Consider the following 21953-nt stretch of genomic DNA (forward strand, 5'->3'; position numbering starts at 1 on the left):
GTTTCCAAGGGGGTACCATTCTAAAAGTTTATAGAGGTGTATTATCGCCCTTTCCCGTTTATCAAAGCGGAATTCATATGATATCCATTGAATTTTGCACCGTCGATGGATTGTGTGGGTAAGGTACATTAAGGCCCAAATTTCGCCACAAAATTAGGATAAATTTAAAATTTGGTTTCACTTGGTTCAATCATTATGATTATGCACTAGGGCATTGGCCCTGATGATACATGTGGAAATTAGTGACGTAATATGTTCATTTTCCTCATCTCCGATTGACATGATTTACCGAAATCGCCGAAATTAGCCGGTTTTTTTATACCTTTGAAACCATTTTAAAGATAGAGCACATGCAACAACCACAAAGATATTTTGTATACAAATTAATCATGTTGAAAGTCAATAACGAGCAAAATTTCGACTGGTTGTTAAATGAGCAGACTATTAAAATTACAGGTACCAGATTCTTGCTTGATCATTAAAGAGTTTACAGAAAACATGTACACACTAACTGTAGATTATTAGGCTGAGAGTAGAAATTGTATTTAGTGTATACAATAAGTCCCCCATACAGCTCTATACTGCGTTGGTTACAAATGTGGGCATGACAAAAACTGGTTCCATGTGGGCCAGCAGTAAACTTGTAAGTTAAGGTTTAAACGTCAGGGAAGGATGGAACACTGCTGATGAAGGCGACACCGTCAGCATAAGGTGTTCCGCGCTGATGTATCCCATGCCAGTGTGTGATAGTGGAATCCGTATGCATCAAATTGCGGACATGGATGATCATCATCTGATCCTCACGCGCTTCAATAGTAGGACTGGGAAACTTTCCATTGACGGCTATGATGAGACGGGAACCATATCCATCGACTATTGTGACGTTAGACGTCTCGTTATCAGGTAATGGACAGTTACATTTTATGTCATTGTGAAAATAAGTTTTCCTTCTTTATGGCGGACTAATGCTGGATGGTCGCTTGTCATCATGGTAAGTCTATGCTCTATGGTGAAAGAACATTCACATGTTGTATCATATTCCCCACAGGTGCCGACCTTGCAGGTAGGGCCGTTTTCTGGAGTTTACCACCAGCTCTGGGATGGAGCGAGTTTCTCAAAACAAAGAACAGAACTGCATTTGTGGACCTTAGAAAAAATTATTTTTTTACCTATGATAATAACATATATTTACATTTGTCAATGCACTTCCTTATATGACAGTACTAATGAAATCGATGTTCAATTTCGTATGACATGAATTTGGTCACGTGATCAGTTTGTTCTTGCGTATGAATACAATCACTGCTTCAAAAGTCAGTTCCTGTATTTTCACCTGGCGTCTTGCTTATGCAATGCAGTGGGGGATTTAGGCCCACCCACCCCTACTCTCGCCACAAATTTAAATAATAGAAATAGTGCGAGTAAAATTCCAGATTGGCACCCAAAATGGCTGAGTATTTTGGCTAATACTTGACTTTCACCCCCCTTCGTAAAACCTGGATCCGCCACTGCAATGATATCATAACAGAAACAAACGCAGCAGGATATTTATACAGATTTTATTTTGTAAACAAACAAGAATGTCATCAATTTATAAAAGAGAAACATTAAACATATCATTCTGTTGTTTCATTTTATACAGTTTTAAATACCGTCTTCAACTTCTGCATGGCGATTTTATAAAGTTCTATGATATTGGAAGCGAAGACATGTAGACAGTTATAAGCCTATTTACTTTATGATGATAAGTTAACCTGTTGTTTCCTGGCAACTTCCATCACGGCTATGACTCGGCATGATCATAAGCAAGGCTGGTTTCGAGGCTCGAAAAATTTAGGTGTTCATGTCAGGGTACCGGTGCGAGTCTTCATTAAAATCCTACAACAGAAATTTCTCAAGTGAACAAAAACTTCGTCAGTTCGTTTTTATTTTCTTTTACACACACTGAAAGTAAATAAAAGACGTAACCTACCTGCACTTTGTCTAAATCTGTCCTACTGTCTTGAATCGTCTCCTGCATGGCTACGTTTACCGCGAGTCCTAACGATGAACATACCGTTGTTTCTTTCCAAAAACCCGACTAAGATCTTAACGTTAACTTGACCCATCACATCCACCATCAATTCTCTCAGATCCTTTGATTTTCTGTCGAAATCTGTGATCAACAAGCGTTTTCAACTTATTAAGCTAGACCGACACCAGTTTCTCCATCGCTGATCGCGACCAAATCACATCACGGATGTAGTTTACTCCGCTCTTCTTGTCGTCATTTCAGTTAACTTTACGCTCTAAATTACCTTTATTTTACACATGTTTCGTCTTTTTTAAAAACATTTTCAATTAAATATCTCTATCTTATATTCTCTTTTATATTGTTCCTAAGTTTTTATTCGGTAAAATTCTAACGAACTATATTTTGTGTTCTACGATCGTTATTTTGATCATCTGCTACATAATCATGGAAGCTCGGCAAGAACACAAATCAAAATAGAAAATATAAATATAAGAAATAAAATATCATTTTTGAATGTTATTGGGATATGACATGAAGTTGGTACATGATCAAATCTACTATAACGCCCTTCGGGCATAGGCCTTTATTTGTCCAGCCCTTCACCGGCAATGATAACGTCTCCATGTGAGTGAAAAATTCTCGAGAGGGACGTTAAATAGTAACAATCCAACCAACCATTGAGTTTTTAGGACCAGTTGTACAACGAATGGGTGGTGACATTACGAAAAACATTTCTCGTATAATACAGCATTAGCAAGGAATCGGAAACAAAATAATGGTTCCAACATTCCGTATTCTCCAATGGGACGTAAACAAACCAACAGCATATTGATATTTAACTGTCACATTATGAGGGTACATATTCTGAACTACGTAAGGGACATTTATTTATAGTTCCAATGTTTTTGCCTTTGATGCAGTTGTAAACAATGTGCGTATGAATACAAATAGATATACATTATGTAGTACATCGGTTTTAACATCTGGGAATTCCGACAGGAAGGAAATTGTGAATAAAAGAAATAAACTTGACTTCTGAACATGAGAGAATGGACTACAACGCTTTATGCGTAATTGTAAAAAGGAGAAACAGGAATGCAAAAGAGATGGAGAGGTTGCGATTTAGGCAAAAAGCAAACAAAATCACCCTAAACGTGGTGGAAATTAAAATTAATTCTGTCAAACATTATACAAAGGAGCAATAGAAAGTATAATATTGCAATTAAATAGTCATCTCGTAAATCACTTCATGCATTATGCTGAAATACAGGAAATCAAGAGTCCCCCCCCCCCCCCCCCATGAATTTTAACATTAATATTTTCCGTTCCGTTTTAGCAACACCCCATTTAGATTTTAGATCTGCTCGCATACTCGCTACACTAGCATCTAGAGAGTCTTCGTCAAAGGGAAATTCGAAATGGTGACCATCTCAAAGGATCCCGCTTTTAGCAAAATAAATGCAAGGTATAGTTATAAAATATTGTTTTCGGAGAGGAGCATTCTACACAGCAAAGGTTTATGGGAGAAGTTTGAGCCTGGTAAAGCCAAGGGGAAAGAAATATGCTCCAGACAAGGATTTTACAGAGAAGTTAGTTCGCCTTTGACCCTTGATCTAGGTAATTGGTTCATGGTCACAGCACTGCCTCCACCCATGGACACCCTATGGGTGAAGGTTGAGCCCAACTGTACCAAGGGTAGAGAAAATATGCTCCAGACAAAGATCTTATACATAATACAGATAGGTTTTTCTCTCATATCTACGTATGTAAGATACAAATATTCTATGAAAGAAAGGTATGCAAGATATTTCTTTCTCACATTATCACCAGTGTGAGATCGACTTTACCCATGTGAGACAGCCATGTGAGATACAGATATTCTATGAAAGAAAGGTATGTAAGATATTTCTTTCTCTCATATCTACGTATGTAAGATACAGATATTCTATGAAAGAAAGGTATGTAAGATATTTCTATCTTTCATATCACGTGACGTTTATCTTACATATCCCGTGACGTCATAATCAATACACAACTAGCTTGCAACTTACCTCGCCTCGATTGACGAACACTAGCGTCTGCAAAGCTCTTGTACAAAAAATGACAGATAGTAATGTCCCTGATAATCTCCAGGTGTATGTGACCGGACACAAAAATACACATTCCTTGAACAATTACTGCACACTCAACAACAGTCACAAATTCCTCATACACCTATGTCATCCGGTGCATTATGCCCGTTCACAGAAACCCAGCCCACACGGTCTATTACGTCTAGGCCTACCTCCACATTCACTCTGTCAACGTCTACTGTCCGTGTCTCAGGTGAAATAAGTGCGTTCAATGTCCATGAAACTCGAGTCCTTGCACGCGTGAAAAACGAAAGTCTAGCCATGCCCATATTCACCAACAAAAACCACTTGGAATTCCTCTTCACACACTCGTCATTAAATAACTGCTCAATTAATATCAATATCAATGCTCCTCTAAGAAAAAGAAAAAAAAAACGTGCAGTTGTGAATGCATATTCTGATTAGGTCTGTCAAAATGTTTCGCGCTGATGACTGTCGAGTTACGTCACGCACCCTGATTATTGATTTATTCAAAGAGGAATAACTCTAATACAATTCACTTATACACTCGTCGGCCGATTTTTTGTCAGCATCATAGTTGCCAAAATGAAGGTCGTAGAATTCGATTCTGATGTTATTTTTAATGTACAGCGAAAAATTAATTGATTGAAAAATTCTCAAAATGGCGTCGCTAGGCACAAGGAAAACGGAAAACTCTAGAAATATGAGAGAAAAATACTCTCTTATGAGTTGCCATGAAATATTAAGGTGATTCCACCCTCGGGGTTGCAAAAAAGCGGTAAAACCCTCGGCAAAGCCTCGGGTTTCACAGCTTTTTTGCAACCCTCGGGTGGAATCACCTTATATTTCATGGCTACTCATAAGAGAGTCTTATAATCTTTCATATCACGTGACGTTTATCTTACATATCCCGTGACGTCATAATCAATACACAACTAGCTTGCAACTTACCTCACCTCGATTGGGAATACCCCTCGATTGACGAACACTAGCGTTTGCAAAGCTCTTGTACAAAAAATGACAGATTGTAATGTCCCTGATAATATCCAGGTGTATGTGACCGGACACAAAAATACACATTCCTTGAACAATTACTGCACACTCAACAACAGTCACAAATTCCTCATACACCTAGATGTCATCCGGTGCATTATGCCAGTTCACAGAAACCCAACCCACACGGTCTACTAGTTCTAGGCCTACCTCCACATTCACTCTGTCAACGTCTACTGTCCGTGTCTCGGGTGAAATAAGTGCCTTCAATGTCCATGAGACTCGAGTCCTTGCACGCGTGAAAAACGAAAGTCTAGCCATGCCCATATTCACCAAGAAAAACCACTTGAAATCTCTCTTCACACACTCGTCATTAAATAACTGCTCAATTAATATCAATATCAATGCTCCTCTAAGAAAAAAAACGTGCAGTTGTGGATTCATATTCTGATTAGGTCTGTCAAAATGTTTCGCGCTGATGGACTGTCGAGTTACGTCATGCATCACCCTGATTATTGATTTATTCAAAGAGGAATAACTCTAATACAATTCACTTATACACTCGTCGGCCGATTTTTTGTCGGCAACGTAGTTGCCAAAATGAAGGTCGTAGAATTCGATTCTGGTGTTATTTTTAATGTACAGCGAAATATTAATTAATTGGAAAATTCTCAAAATGGCGTCGTTAGGCACAAGGAAAACGGAAAACTCTAGAAATATGAGAGAAAAATACTCTCTTATGAGTTGCCATGAAATATTAAGGTGTTCCACCCTCCGAGTTGCAAAAAAGCGGTAAAACCCTCGGCAAAACCTCGGGTTTCACATCTTTTTTGCAACCCTCGGGTTGAATCACCTTATATTTCATGGCTACTCATAAAAGAGTCTTATAATCTTTCATATCACGTGACGTTTATCTTACATATCCCGTGACGTCATAATCAATACACAACTAGCTTGCAACTTACCTCGCCTCGATTGACGAACACTAGCGTCTGCAAAGCTCTTGTACAAAAAATGACAGATTGTAATGTCCCTGATAATCTCCAGGTGTATGTGACCGGACACAAAAATACACATTCCTTGAACAATTACCGCACACTCAACAACAGTCACAAATTCCTCATACACCTATGTCATCCGGTGCATTATGCCCGATCACAGAAACCCAGCCCACATGGTCTATTACTTCTAGGCCTACCTCCACATTCACTCTGTCAACGTCTACTGTTCATGTCTCAGGTGAAATAAGTGTCTTCAATGTCCATGAGACTCGAGTCCTTGCACGCGTGAAAAACGAAAGTCTAGCCATGCCCATATCCACCAACAAAAACCACTTGGAATCTCTCTTCACACACTCGTCATTAAATAACTGCTCAATTAATATCAATATTAATGCTCCTCTAAGAAAAAAAAACCGTGCAGTTGTCGATTCATATTCTGATTAGGTCTGTCAAAATGTTTCGCGCTGATGGACTGTCGAGTTACGTCACGCATCACCCTGATTATTGATTTATTCAAAGAGGAATAACTCTAATACAATTCACTTAAATACACTCGTCGGCCGATTTTTTGTCGGCAACGTAGTTGTCAAAATGAGGATCGTAGAATTCAATTCTGGTGTTATTTTTAATGTACAGCGAAAAATTAATTAATTGGGAATTTCTCAAAATGGTGTCGCTAGGCACAAGGAAAACGGAAAACTCTAGAAATATGAGAGAAAAATACTCTCTTATGAGTTGCCATGAAATATTAAGGTGATTCCACCCTCGGGGTAAAGCCTCGGGTTTCACAGCTTTTTTGCAATCCTCGGTTGGAATCACCTTATATTTCATGGCTACTCATAGGGAGCGCAGCGAGCCAGCGCTGGCCAGTACTGCGAGCTCTAATGACTAGAGCGCGGGAAATAATCCGAGCTAAATCTCAACCTCTAACAAGAATTTTTTTTACGCCAATCCCAGAAGTCCCTTGTACAAAATGGCGGATGGTTCGATTCGTAAAATAATAATTTAAAAAATCTTTGAAGTATTACAAACCTTTCTTATTTGAAAGGAAAGGATGACAATCATATTCTTCCCCCTTTCTTTTTCTTTTTAAAATATTGTCTAAAGAAATGTAAACAGTCACGTCACAACTACCAGGCTACGTCACAACACGCTCGTTGCATTTCCCGCTAAACTGGTTCCTACATTGGCGAGAAGAGAAAGACAGTAATCCTACAGACCCTATTGACAGTGAACCAGATCAGTTTTCCTTGTTTTCAATACAATTTTTTTGAAAATGTATTAAGATATGCTGCGCTGGCCCCAACGGTCACACCGTAATCATAATATGTATACGGTGTGACCGTTGGACCGAGCGAAGCATACATGTAACTCCGTGTCCCGAGTGGTAATCATAATTCCGTTAAGTACGGTAGAATATTATTCATTTAAAAATATATATATTGAATGAAATTCCCTTGCGCTAAACCCCCAGTAACATCTCAATATTAAAGGGGTTTATATGGGGACAACAGTTTTACACGATCCACCTATTCATTGAACGCGGGAAATAAAACGCAAGGCGACGTAAATTGTGCATTGTGACGTCACATTTAGCCTCGATTTTTTTTTCTCTTTTCAAAGCAAACAACTATAAACAACAATAATACATTCTGTATGCAATGAAAAAGGCCGTGAAAACTAAGCAAAATTAACCAATAACTTCAAAATGTTAAAAAAGTAACCGTATTTTTATCGTATATTCTTATTCAAAGAAACTCATGAACTCGTTCATCTATTCAGTCGTATTACGGTTTTATATGTATTTATTTGCTAAAACCTGTTACAATGATAATTATACTATTCATTTTGAACAAACTGAGTGTTTAAATTACGAATTGCACATTAGAGTCTTCTATTATTGGCATTCAAAATAAAACACGAATAACTGTTGAAGCAGGTAATAAAAAAATTAATGGCGGCGCCCATATGGATCACGAAAATTTCAGTAAACGTATATAGAGATTATCTCCTTTTCTTTTGCTGATTTTGACTTTTTTCTTTTACATACGTGTTACCTTTAGAGCCTTGCTTCGCGGACGGGCCTTCGGCCCGTCCGAGCTTCGCTCGGTATTAAGAGAGTCTTATAATCTACAGTGACCTTTGGCGTTTTAAAGCTTTAACTTCATCACCGCGGTGATCTAGAGGTTAGACCGTTCGAATCCCGGCCGCGACAGACCCAAGTCGTTAAAACAGGTAGTGACAGTTCCATCGCCAAATGCTCGGCATCAGGTGTGAATGTCACGTGTCCTCGGAGATGACTTTAAAAACGGATGTCCCGTGTCACAGTAGGTGTGGCCACAGACACCTGAAGTGTGGATAGCTTTATAGATTTGCATACCCCATTGTAGAATGAAATTATTTTTTATAGAGAACCAATAATTTATCCAAAATATGTTATTTTCCCACCGATCACCCCCATAAGTCGTTCTGAATAGTCAGTTTCTAACTTCTGTAAGCTTAAGAAATGACCACTTGTGAGATACTATTATATGTATGTAAAACTTATATGGTGCCAATTTTGTTGCACCAGATGCGCATTTCGACAATGTCTCTTCAGTGATGCTCAACCGAAATGTTTGAGATCCGAAATAACTATGAAGTATTAGAGCTAAATATAGCCAAAAACAATGACAGCAGCACACCGACATGGGGGTGGTCGTCAGAGGTCGACAACCCAACACCAAGACCATTTTGTGGGGCTCTCTTCAGGCACGACGCCATCCCTTCTGGACAGCAACCAGCCTACGTAACGACCTCCTGAACGCCTCGGGGGTGAATGTGTCCACTCAGACGATACGGAATCGGCTTCACAATGCAGGTCTCAACTCGAGAAGGGCATGTGTTCGAGTCCCTCTGACTGTTCGACTGTTCGACACCGGCGGGAGCGATTGGACTGGGCTGAAGATGATGTCACTTGGACACCGAACGATTGGGTTCAAGTTCTGTTCACCGATGAGTCCAGGTATTGTTTGGACTTTACAGACAGGAGGCACCGAGTGTGGCGACGACAATGTGAACGTTTCCATGATACCAACATCAGTGAACATGACCGTTATGGTGGTGGTTCCATCATGGTCTGGGGTGGAATCAGCAGGGATAGAAGAACAGATCTTCATGTCCTGGAGAGAGGAACAATGACGGGGGTGCGGTACCGGGATGAGATCCTCGATGTTTACGTCAGACCCTACGCTGGTGCTATTGGCCCTGAGTTCATCCTGATGGATGATAACGCCCGTCCTCATCGCGCCAGGGTGGTGGAGCAGTCCCTTCAGCCGGAGACAATTGTCCGTATGGACTGGCCAGCGCGCTCACCGGACTTGAACCCGATTGAGCATGTATGGAACATGCTGCAGGTTGCCCTTTCACGCCGTAGAGCACAACCCACGACTTTGGCAAAGCTCGGAAACGCCCTCGTGGAAGAACCTTCCCATTGGAAACATCTGGGTGCTTATTGACAGCATGGCTCGACGTTGTCAAGCTGTCATTGATGCAAGGGGAGGCAATTCCCGGTATTGACACTTCATCGACTAAGTGTAATGATGGACTATCCCCAAAAACTGTGTAATTCTTTCTCTGGTTTGCTGTTAACTTTTTGTAATGAAATGCCTTATGGCGTTGTTATCAGATTTCAAGCATTCCGTATTGATAAAAGTTCATGCCGTTCATGAATTTTCATTCATAACCTGAGTAAACACGTTTCTGGGTCAAATTTATGTCTTTTGTTATGTTAGTGGTAAATTACACACATATAACCTAGTGATCCTTATCAAATTTTGAGTAGTATATTTTGGATAAATTATTAATTCTCTATGAAAAATAATTTCATTAGATGTACACAATATTTATATAAACTATCAGGTGCCTGTGACACGCTAAAGAACCATCACTGCTCAATGGCCGTAAGCGCCGAGCATAGGCTTAAATTTGAAGCCCTTCACCGGTCGTGGTGACGTCTCCATATGAGTGAAACATTCTCGAGAGGGACGTTAAGCAATCAATCAAAGTGCGTTGACTGGATCCCAAATTTAACGCTCTTTGAAAAATCTTTTCAAAGTGCATAATTTTTCAAAGCGAGTTGTAACAAGGCTGTTGCGAAATACCTAAAATGAAAGGCGGAGGTGGCCGGATCGAGAATGGGAAGAAACTGAATGGAATGGTAACTTTGATTGGTTATATTTGGTGGTGTCAATGACTGAAGATTAACTGGATATAAATAAAGGAAAATGACATAAGAATGATAGTTCTCTTGTTCAATGATTTGTTGAAAAAATGCTGTCACTTTGACATTGATTGACCGCGGGACGCTCGAGAATTTTTCACTTATATGGAAACGTCATTGCCGGTGAAGGGCTGCAAAATTTAGGCCTATGCTCAACGCTTACGGCCTTTGAGCAGGGAGGGATCTTTATCATGCCACACCTCCTGTGACACGGAGCCTCGATTTTTGCGGTCTCACCCGAAGGACCGTCCCATTTAGTCGCCTCTTACGACAAGCAAGGGGTACTGAGGACCTTTTATAACCCGGATCCCCGTGGGATCATGAACGTCTGTTTGACGTTGAAATCTGATGTTGTGTAGACATTGAATTCTGACGTTGTGTAGACGTCAGAAAAAAACGTCTAAAAATTTCATTTTCAACTACAATCCCAAACTTCAGCCAGAGTTCGTTTGCTCTCAAACCACTATCTAGATGAGGCCTCGACGGGGAGTTTGCTACAATCCAACGTAAATCCGACGTTAGAAACTGACGTCAATATAACGTCAAACCAACCAACTTTGCCTGCTGGGGCCTATCTTGTTACATGATGTTGTGTAGGAAACACCGGTACGATTCATTATTCATTAAACAGTGATCGATCTGATAATTTGTTGTTTAATTTGAGTCTTGGTATGAGTGACAGCCATGATTTTTCCCTGCTATTTTATGATGCTTCAATTCTACATTTGGTAATCCTGCCTTTTCAAGATGAAATACTTCAAAATCTTGCTTCAATTTTAAACACATTTAATATCCCAGTCAATGGGACGAATGAATATGAGTTACCGTATCTATACTGGATTCCAAAACTTCACCAAAAACCCTTACGAACAGAGATACATTGCTGGATCGAGTAAATGTTCTACCAACCCCCATCTTTGCTCCTCACCAAAATATTTACTGCAGTGAAAAAGAAATTTGAAACGTATTGTATCACAACATAAATGTATGCCAGTGGTGTAAATCAAATGTGACTTCTACAAAAAATCAGAGGAACTTCTAGTAAATTTGAGATCACAAACCTTCTCTTAAATCAACATCAAAACGTACGATTTTCAACACTTTACCCGACCATTCCTCACAATGGGCTCTATGACATCATAAACAACTGCTTCTTCAACAAGAGTACCGCAAACGGTACAATATACGCCCGTCGGACAGTGAAATTCAACCTGGAAGCATACTGTGCATTCTGAATTGATATAACACAAATTGTGAATAGAAAAGCCTACTTATTTCTCTGAGAGTGAGGTTGTGACAAATTGTCGGTTCGATATCTATCTACGATGATAAAAAGTCCAGAAAACATTTGATCTACTTTTAGCCCTAAACTAGGTCATGGTGCACCAATTAAGTTGAAATGTGAACTGCTTATGTATTTCTCTGAGAGGGAGATTGTGACTAAATTACAGACTAATACAAAGGGTCTCCGTGGCCGAGTGGTTAGAGCATCGCGCTCAAAGTCACAAGGCCACTCTCTCTCGCTTCTGGTCGGCGCGGGTTCGAAGTTTCCCAGCTTACTTTCGGAAGGTCGGTAGTCTTTTCCCAGGTACATTGTATCTGGGTTCTCTTTTCTACCAATAAAAACTGGGCACCACCAGATAACTGAAAATTTGTTGAGTGTGGCGGGAAAACAGCAATTAATCAATCAGAGCAATACCTGTGACCATATAAAAAATATCTGGAAAACTGTGTGACCTACATCTACCCCTAAAATACTGTCATATTGCACCAATGAAATGCTAATTGCAATTGTCTTCCTTTTTTCCTAAATATCAGGGCAATATCTGTATCCATAATAAAAAAAAAGCATGGAAAACGGTTTGACCTATTTTTAGCCCAAAAGTAAGTCAAGGATGGACCAATCCAGCTAAAATACAATCTGAACTTGTATTCCTCTGAAAGGAAGCTTATGTGTCAATTTCAGGGCAATATCTGTATCTGTAATGAAAAAAAGTCCGGAAAACTGTTTGACCTACTTATAGCCATAAAGTAGGTCAAGGATGGACTAATCCAGCTGAAATGCAAACTCACTATTACAATTCTTAAGGGACAAATTGTGACCAAATTTCAAAGTTGTACATGCATCCGTTATGGAAAAAAGTCTGGAAAACATGACTCCGTACGGCCAGCCAGCCAGCCAGCCAGACGCACATAACATAATACCTCCCGTCTAATGACGGACGTATAATAAAACTAGGAAAAGGAAATATTAATATTTTGTGGTCAGTCATCCAAAACATTGCTTTCTTATACACAACTCTGTATACACAAGTACTCTAACGATGAAGCTGGAGTGCCTCATTGACAATATTTTTGTAGTCGTCTTCCAACAGTCTGTTGGAATTCCCATGGACACGAATTGTTCTCCTTTATTATCTGACCTGTTTTATATTCGTACAAGGCAGAAATTATTCAAAGGTTTCCACATGAGAAAAAATGGCTGCCAATTCAAATTTAGATATCTCAATGACACTTTATCTATCAGCAATACTCATTTTCATTCATATGTCAATTCGATATATTCCAGTGAACTTAAAATAATCGCCAACATCTGCTTCCTACTGGGATATTTCATTGAACATAGATGTTAACGGCAAACTAACAACTCAACTGTATGATAAACAGGATGACTTCAGCTTCTCCATCATCAACTTCCCATATTTATGTAGCAATATTCCATTATCACCTGCATATGGTGTTTATATATCTCAACTGATTCAATACGCAAGAGCTTGTTCTGCGTATTGGTCAGTTTTTAAATCGAGGCAGGCTACTGACAAACAAGTTCATGGTGCAACTAGGGGTTTCAACAGTCTCATTTAAAGTCAGCATTTCACAAATTCTATGGTTGTTATAACAATCTACAAAATGGAGTTTGCCAATACAACCTATCAATTGGTCAAATGCTGTCTGACAGGTTTCATACTGATTGTTTAAAGCCGTTCTTGGCACACTGATTTTGATTACTGATAACTCCGTTTACCTGATCAAGATATAGGGCTCACGACGGGTGTGACTGGTTGACAGGGGATGCTTACTCCTTCTAGGCGCATGATCCCATATCTGGTATATCCAGGGGTCCATATGCATGCTTGCTCAACTCTCTATTGTGTATATTACATATAGGAGTTATATGAGATTGATCACTGTTTGTTATTTTCACCTTTCATCTAGTTATCCCTAAATAAATATAAGAGTTAAGACAAGTTAACTGTTAGTTTAAGTTAACTAACCTTCATGCAACTGGGTTCTGGTTGATGATAGCTAGGATGCATGTTTTACTTTGATCCTCCTAATTTATCTTAGGATTTGATTTTGTGTGGTGAACAAGAATTTCTATAAGTTTATAATGTCAGTTTATATTTCCATGGTAAATGATGCTGAATTAAATCCCGGGAATTCCCTTTCCAATCTGTACAGTGCCTATACTGAACACCAACTATTTACTCATTTAGAAGAAAAAAATCACAGATGGAGTTACAGAAGTAGAGTCTCCTCAGATGTGAATTTCAATGTTTTGAGGAAAACTATTGGCAGTTGCTGCATTTATCTTCTTTCCTGGATTTGGATCACCAGTATGCATTTTAACTGCCATTAAACTTCAAACATTATTACATCATTGGTAGAAACTATTTATAGTGGCCAGTGGAAAAGATTCCTTGCTTTCAGAAAATGTTCAGAAAGATCATTCACTTTGAGCACATTTAATAGTAGAGTGTTGTCAGATGTCAATGATTCATTACACTTTTCAAACTTCACTGTATCAAAAGGAATATACCCACTCTCTAGCTGTTCAAACTTTACTGTATCAAAAATAATATACCTACTCTCTAGCTCTTCAAAATTCACTGTATCAATAAGAATATACCCACTCTCTAGTTACTTCATTGTTTTATTGCTAATTCTATCGACACCGTAGAGATTGACTAGATATCTTAGATATAATATAGTTCTAATGTACATAATGTATAAATGCTTGTGAAACTCAAACTTTGGGTTTACACTAATGTAAATGGTTATTATAACTTTATATACACATGTATAAACCTAAAATATTCCAAATACGAAGTAGCAGAGATAAGTAAACAAGCAGCACATGAAGAATACTAAAAATATCACAGTCATCATTTAAAACTTCAAATATGACATTTAGTTATATAAGAATATGTAATTATATATATATACACATGTAGTACCAATATCACTAAACACATAAACACTATATATTAAGTTTACCATTAGGTAAGAAATATCGTTTGTTATTCTAGATTGATCCTTTAAATTCCTGTGAAAATTTAACATTTTAAAAAAATATTGGACCATCATATTAAAAATCTTCAATATTTCAAGAGAGAAAGAAAAATCCGAAACAATAGTAATCAAAATATTCTATTTTTAGAACAAAACAACAATATATAATATCCCTGTAGGTACATGTATATGTAATGGGCAGATCGCGGATTTTCGTGTAAGCCCTGCCCACCATGACGACGGTAACTAGCCCGAAATTTGACGCATAAACAAATGGTGCGAATCATGTCTTTAAAGGACATCCCAATGACTTTCTGCTGTTCAAGTGTAAAAGTTGAGTTTAAAGATTATAGACAAAATGAAAGAGAGCAGAGGTGAGCAAACTTACACATCCCATGCTCCAACATTGCTTGACAATGCCTCACATAATGTTATACATTACTGCAAGACTCAAAATTCTAAATTTAATAGGGGCATAACTCCCAGAAAAATTATTGAATCAGAATTTTTTGGAAATGTGCACATCTAAACAGTGTGTCCTTATTAACTACAAAATTTCACGAATTCAGTTGAGCAGTCTCAGAGGAGTTGCGCTGACAAGAACAGGACAGATGGGCTCAAAATTCTAAGTCCAAAAGGGGCATAACTCCCAGAAAAATTATTGAATCAGAATTTCCTGGAAATATGCACATCTACATCTAAACAGTGTGTCCTTATCAACTACAAAGTTACATGAATTTCTGTTGAGTGGTTGCAGAGGAGTTGCGCTGACAAGAACAGAACAGATGAGCTCAAAATTTTAAGTTTAAAAAGGGCACAACTCCCAGAAAAATTATTGAATCAGAATTTCCTGACAATATGCACATCTACACAGTGTGTCCTTATTAACCTCATAATTTCATGAAATTGTGTTGAGCGGTCTCAGAGGAGTTGTGCTGAAAAGAACAGGACAGACAGGCTCGAAATTCTGAATTCAAAAGGGGCATAACTCCCAGAAAAATTATTGAATCAGAATTTCCTGGGAATATGCACATTTACACAGCGTGTCCTTATTAGCTACAAAATTTCACGAAATTCTGTTGAGTGGTTTCAGAGGAGTTGCGCTGAAAAAAAAGGGACTGATGGACTGACAGCTTGACGGACGGGTAAAATACATTATATCCTTCGCAACTTCGTTGCATGGGGTATAATAAATATGTGTAAAAAAAACTTAGATATGGTTGGGTCACAAAATGACACATATTTGTTTACATTTATCATGGTTTGGAGAGAAAACAAAACATTTCATGTCTGATTTTGATTGGAAAAGTCTACATTATCTATACCACACTATATTTCTGAACATGCAATTTGAAAACAATTTGTGCATTCTATTTGAGAAATTTAAAGTTACCAGTACTTGACTTTGTGATGCTTAAACAGCAACTAAAGTACATTATATTTTTGTGTTTATTACCTTCACTGGAACAAAAATTGGCACTTTTCGTTCAATATAGTGAAAACAAAGTGTCGTGTTCTATAAGATAATACATATAATAGTGAAATAGATAGGACAGAAATATAAGAGTTCTACATAATAACAACGTAACAATTAGCTAGAGAATCTAGGCCTAATTACATTAATCAAAAAATGTATAGAAATTGTTCTATTCTTTACACATGAAATATCTAACAGTTGTTGATTCTATCATCTGACTTAGAGTATTAAAACAAAAAATGGACCATGTCATTTTTGGTTATACTGGTAAATACAAATTACTACATGCAATTCAGAGTTTAATTTTCTTGGAATTATTGTATGCAGTGAAACTTGATTGTGAAATCCAGATGTCTTGCAATCCAAAATATTGTGTAAACCATACACAACCTCAAATGAATTCTGTTGTATATGAATACTCTGTATTTCACAGTTTTGTCTAATTCAAAGTTTTTCTGACATCAAGATGTCAGGATAAGACAAGTTTCACTGTATTGGGTTGAATGAGGGATGATATCTACATCCATGATGTGATGAGAATTTACACTTTGATATATTTCCATTTAACTATAAAATATTCCCTGGTTAAGTTAATCATGTTGAAGGCTCCTTTTCTCACACTTGAGTTGTCTCTCAGTCTTTTTGTCACCATCACTACTAGACAGCCAATTGTTGCAGGGGAACAAACTCTCCTCATAAAGAGGCTTCTGTCGGCCCTTCTTCTCGTATTCCTTGGCCTCCTTCCTCTGAATGTACCTACGGACCCGCACCTGTCAATGCGAATTAAAGAATCACTCTTAATGAAAGAAAGCAGAAGTGAGCAAGCTCACATACCCCAAGCTTCAACATTGCTTGACAATGCCTCACATAATGAATGGTAATGCTATGCATTACTGCAAGAACAGGACTTGAAATTCTAAGTTCAAAAGGGGCATAACTCCCAGAAAAATTATTTAATCAGAATTTCCCGGGAATATATACATCTACACAGTGTGTCCTTTTTAACTACAAAGTTTCATGAAATTCTGTTGATCGGTCTCAGAGGAGTTGCGCTGACAAAAAAGGGACTGATGGACTGACAGACAAGTCAAAAACACTATAACCTCCGCAAATTCGCTGCACGGGTATAATTAATACTGAAAGTGTTTGATTTCAAATTCTGACAAACTTGATACATATATCACAAGAAGTTTATACTTTTAATGCCTTTCAAATTAAATGTCTGAAGCAACTTTCAGTTATGAAATCTATATATACTGAAACTGTGTCTCTGATGGGAAAGGCGATTATTTCCTATGCAATTTGTAACACAAGTTTTGATTGGTTAAGAAGCCAGGTCTAAATTTCCATACATCATAGATAATATGATGCAGTAATTCTGAAGGTCTGTCGGACATTGGCAAATGTCCGGTAATTTTTGTTTTGGTCTGATCAATATCAGTTGTTGGCCGGACCAAGTGTCCGATAATTTTTTTCCCAATGAAATTTTCAATTTTTAGCAGCATGTCCCAAAATTTATTCTGTTCTTTAGTCATTGCAAACAGAAAACGTGTTTACATTTAACTCAAATATTTATCAAACTTGCAATCATCTTCGATTCCCCTGAGAGGGTGATAATACAATTGAGCAATATCCCGTGAAACTACAGACGTCTTTGAAGCGTTTGAATTAGGTGATAAATAACACGTAAATAAAGCGTTTAAACTATACTTTGATCAAGAAGTACTTGAACAACATGGGCACGTTTGATTGAACAATTTGCATTTGAGTTACGCGGATTGCTCGAGTTTAAAAAAAAAACCGTGTATTTCATAACACTAGTGTTGAACACGGGTTGGTAAAGTTTACTTGGGCTAATAAAGTACGTCGCCGATGCCATTCTGGGCCAGAAAGTTCAAATTTACATGAAAGCTAGCTTCTTGACATTTTGTTAAAATCATGGCTCCCCCGGGGGTAGGGTAGGGCGACAATAGGGGGTCAAAGGTTTACATGGGAATATATAGGAGACATCTTTAAGAATCTTCTTCTTAAAAAGAAAAACTGGGCCAGAAAGTTCAAATTTACAGGAAATTTTAAGTTTCCTGATATAGCATAAATTCAAGTTTGTTAAAACTATAGCCCCCAAGGGTAGGATGGGGCCACAATAGGGGATTAATTTGCATATAAAATTTTGGTCTGGTAAAATGTGATTTGGTCCAGTAATATCTCAACCATTACTGGACCAAATGTCCAGTAAGTACCAGAAGACCTTGGGAAGCACTGATGATGTAGCAATGCAATTTCTATTGAATTAGAGTTTCACTGCATTCATAATTCTTTATTAAATATGTTGCTTTAGTTTATAATTGAATCCTTATTTTTAACTACATTGTACAACATGCAATACATCACAATTTCCTATTTAGTTGAATCAGTAAATATATACAAGCATTCTGAGAGTATTGCATAGCAATACATAGTCCCCTACCGGAGGCAAAAATCATTGGACCGAAACAATATTCGAAGTTCATTATGAGACTAAAATTATGGTAAAAGGGAAGATTGGGAAACCAGGATAGGCGTGGTTGGAAATCAACTATTATTCAGGTACACAGACTAGACCAAGAAAATCTCAAAATTGATCAGTAACTTGTTATGGCAAAGCAATCATCATGATGTACTGAATATCAAATGAATATCTGTAAGAAAGAATTTTTTTTAGGAAAACTGACAATTCATGCTATTTTTTTTAAGTCCAAGGGCCATAACTTAAGTGAAAAATCAACGGACCTAGACGAATTTCGAACTTGATCTCTAAATTGTTATGGCAAAGCAATGTACCAAATATCATATGGATATCTGCAAGCACATCAAAAACAAGTCCGGAAAACTAAAATTTCATGCTATTTTTCTAAGTCCAAGGGCCATAACTGATTGAAAAATCAATGGATCAAGACAAAATTCGAACTTGATTTGTAACTTGTTTTGGCAAAGCGGTGCACCAAATATTAAATGAATATCTGCAAGCACATAAAAAAAGTCCGGAAAACTGATGATTCATGATATTTTTTTAAGTCCAAGGGCCATAACTTAGTAAAAAATCGACGGATCGAGATGAAATTCGAACTTGATCTGTAACTTGTTATGGCAAAGCAATGTACCGAATATCAAATTGAATATCGATCTGCAAGCGCATAAAAACACGCAATTATAGATGTTCTATTTATGTCATACATTTTCTTTTTGCTTAATTTTGAGATGATCCCCAGTATGGTAGAAACAGCTGATTGAATTTGTTTTGAATTCGTGGCTCAGGCGTCATACTTATTAATCTTCCTTACATGGGAAAAAAACTGTGCGCTTATAATCGATTCATATATATTACAAAGGGCATTTTTATAAAAGAAACCATGGATGAAAATTGTTTTAGAAAGGATTATAGTTTATGATTAATAATGGTTTTGCCATTCCAACAAAATAACAACTATTGACAGAGTATTTATTTTTTGATGTAGGCCTGACCTTCTGATAAATGTTTGATGTCGTACGTCATCTTTTGAAATAAACATGTGTAACAACGATCATTGAAAATAATATTTTAATGCAGCGTTATTAGAATGTTCAACAGTTTACAATGAAAAGTAGAAGTGTTTGTGTATTTGGATTTTATTTACGTGGTTTCTTTGGATCTGAGGGTGAGAGGAAATCCCGAGGCACTAGGCCTGTAGTAAGTAAAGTTGTTGGAGACAGTTTGTGAATGCTTGGTATCCCAGCATGTCGAGGTACTTTCAATTAGGCCTGTCCAGTAGGCGGTTGATTCCTTATTGATGATAATAATGTTAACATCTCTTTGTTTTCTATTTGTAATTTTTGAGTAGTTATTGATCGAGTTGACATTTTCATGGCCGGTAACTTGCATTTAATGTCAGTGGGTCAATATCATTTTAATTTTACTATAAAAGAAATTCGAAATGAATACAGAATAACAAGTTATACGCTTTATTTCATGCATCGATATGTCTAAACACAGAAAATATGTCATCCAAGTGGGGACGGTGTCAAAAGTAGTTCTGACCGGAAGTGCTTTATCAAACGGGAGTGTGATAAAGCTAATGCTTTATCTCACTTGAAATATACACCACATGTATGAGATAAAATTGAATATCTGCAAGCACATAAAAAAAAGTCCGGAAAACTGATTTGCAGGACTGACGGACAGACAGACAGACGGAGCGTAAACCTAAAGTCCCCTTCGACTTCGTCGGTAGGGGAATAATGATATCATTAATAACCCGCACGTGATGAACCTGGATAACAGGTTTATTAGTTACACAGGATTCCTCCATCCTTTAAAATTTTACACAATCTAAGTTTCAGCTGTGGAAGTCTGTCTAATGTAAAGTTGGTTTATCTAGTTGTTAATATTTTAAAGTTTGCACCATGATTCTGGTATAAGTATTGGTGGATATAACATACCTCATCAAGGAACCAACCAGCACCAGGTCCAGAGTCATCATGACCGACTGTCAAAGAGGCTAGCGGTCCAACATCTAATGTCTCAATCTACAAAAAAATCAACTGTACTTGTGATGTGTGAAAGTGTTGCATTGCATTCATGGATACAAAAAATTACATACTGCAAATCACTGACTGCTTCTTATTCATTCCTTTATAATTATCAACTAACTAGTTATGTCAGAGAACTACCACATACAATCTGCAGTTATATTAGAAAAAATAACTATATGATGACTTAATTTAAATGATTTTTTTCTCTTAGAAACTGTTTTCCTTTGAACACAAGTAGTATTAAGTCATCACTGATACAAGTAAGGGAAAAGGGAAAATATTTGGGTATTTAAGGTATGGATATGAAAGTCAGGTGATAGATGAAAATACATGTACAGTAATAGTGTATAACCAATATGGAATTTTATATTAACCAAAGGAAAGAAAGAGATGGTGGATGCTTATACATTCTTAAATTCTCTATGAATTCAATAGATTTAGAAAATATTGTGAGATGGGGAGGAGGGGAGGGGGAAATGTTAGAAAGTGGAGGGATGAGAACAGCATGTTGATAAAAATAAAATTTTATCAAAATTCTATATAAAGACCAAAACTCATGCCTGGTCTTGCTAATCATTGTCTGTATTTTTAATATCCGTCAATCTGTCAAAATAAGTCCACAATAAAAACCTTATCTAATGTCTGTCAATCAAATATATATCCTTGCTAGAAAAACCTGTAGCAATTACAAAGAAACAATTAGTTAATTTAATTTTTTCAACACCAAGATGTAACAAAAATGTCCACAACTCAACACATGGGGAACAAGAGGCCCATGGGCCACATCGCTCACCTGAGTCACCTTGGCCCATATCTGAAGACTTTCCATATATATTTGCATGTAAAACCTTAGTCCCTATTATGGCCCAAACTACCCTTTGCAAACTTGAATCTACACTATGTCAGAAAGCTTTCATGTAAATGTCAACTTCTTTGGCCCAATGGTTCTTGAGAAGAAGATTGTTAAAGCTTTTTCCTATATTTGTATGTAAAACTTTGACCCCCTCCACTTGTGGCCCCATCCTACCCCCCGGGGGGCCATGATTTGAACAAACTTGAATCTGCACTATGTCAGAAAGTTTTCTTGTAAATCTCAGCTTTTCTGACTCAGTGGTTATTGAGAAAAAGATTTTAACTATATATTTGTATGTAAAACTTTGATCTCCCTTGTGGCCCCATCCTACCCCCGGGGGCCATGATTTGAACAAACTTGAATCTGCACTATGTCAGAAAGTATGTAAAAATCAGCTTTTCTGGCTCAGTGGTTCTTGAG

At 37.5% G+C, this 21953-nt stretch overlaps 1 protein-coding gene, 1 long non-coding RNA gene and 1 pseudogene across 2 annotated transcripts in view; all 3 read right to left on the minus strand.

Moving 5' to 3' along the window:
* Positions 1–487: 487 nt before the first annotated feature.
* Positions 488–1122, minus strand: LOC130054975 (uncharacterized; annotated as a pseudogene).
* Positions 1123–1543: 421 nt separating this feature from the next.
* LOC125652849 (uncharacterized) lies at positions 1544–13249 on the minus strand. Its single transcript, XR_007361731.2, has 3 exons — positions 11188–13249; positions 1973–2155; positions 1544–1878 (listed from the first exon to the last, which is right to left on the minus strand). It is a non-coding gene; the product is annotated as an uncharacterized LOC125652849 (long non-coding RNA).
* Positions 13250–14278: 1029 nt separating this feature from the next.
* Positions 14279–21953, minus strand: part of LOC125652371 (lipoxygenase homology domain-containing protein 1-like) — a 48707-nt gene continuing 41032 nt past the window's right edge. Inside the window, exons 17-18 of the mRNA XM_048881518.2 lie at positions 20588–20674; positions 14279–16902 (exon numbers count right to left, since the gene is read on the minus strand). Of these exons, the coding sequence (XP_048737475.2) occupies positions 16723–16902; positions 20588–20674 (267 nt within the window). The 3' untranslated portion in view covers positions 14279–16722. The remainder of the gene's footprint in view (positions 16903–20587; positions 20675–21953) is intronic.

The sequence above is a fragment of the Ostrea edulis genome, chromosome 5 (assembly GCF_947568905.1).
Source record: "Ostrea edulis chromosome 5, xbOstEdul1.1, whole genome shotgun sequence".
In the NCBI taxonomy this organism is placed as follows: Eukaryota; Metazoa; Mollusca; class Bivalvia; order Ostreida; family Ostreidae; genus Ostrea; species Ostrea edulis.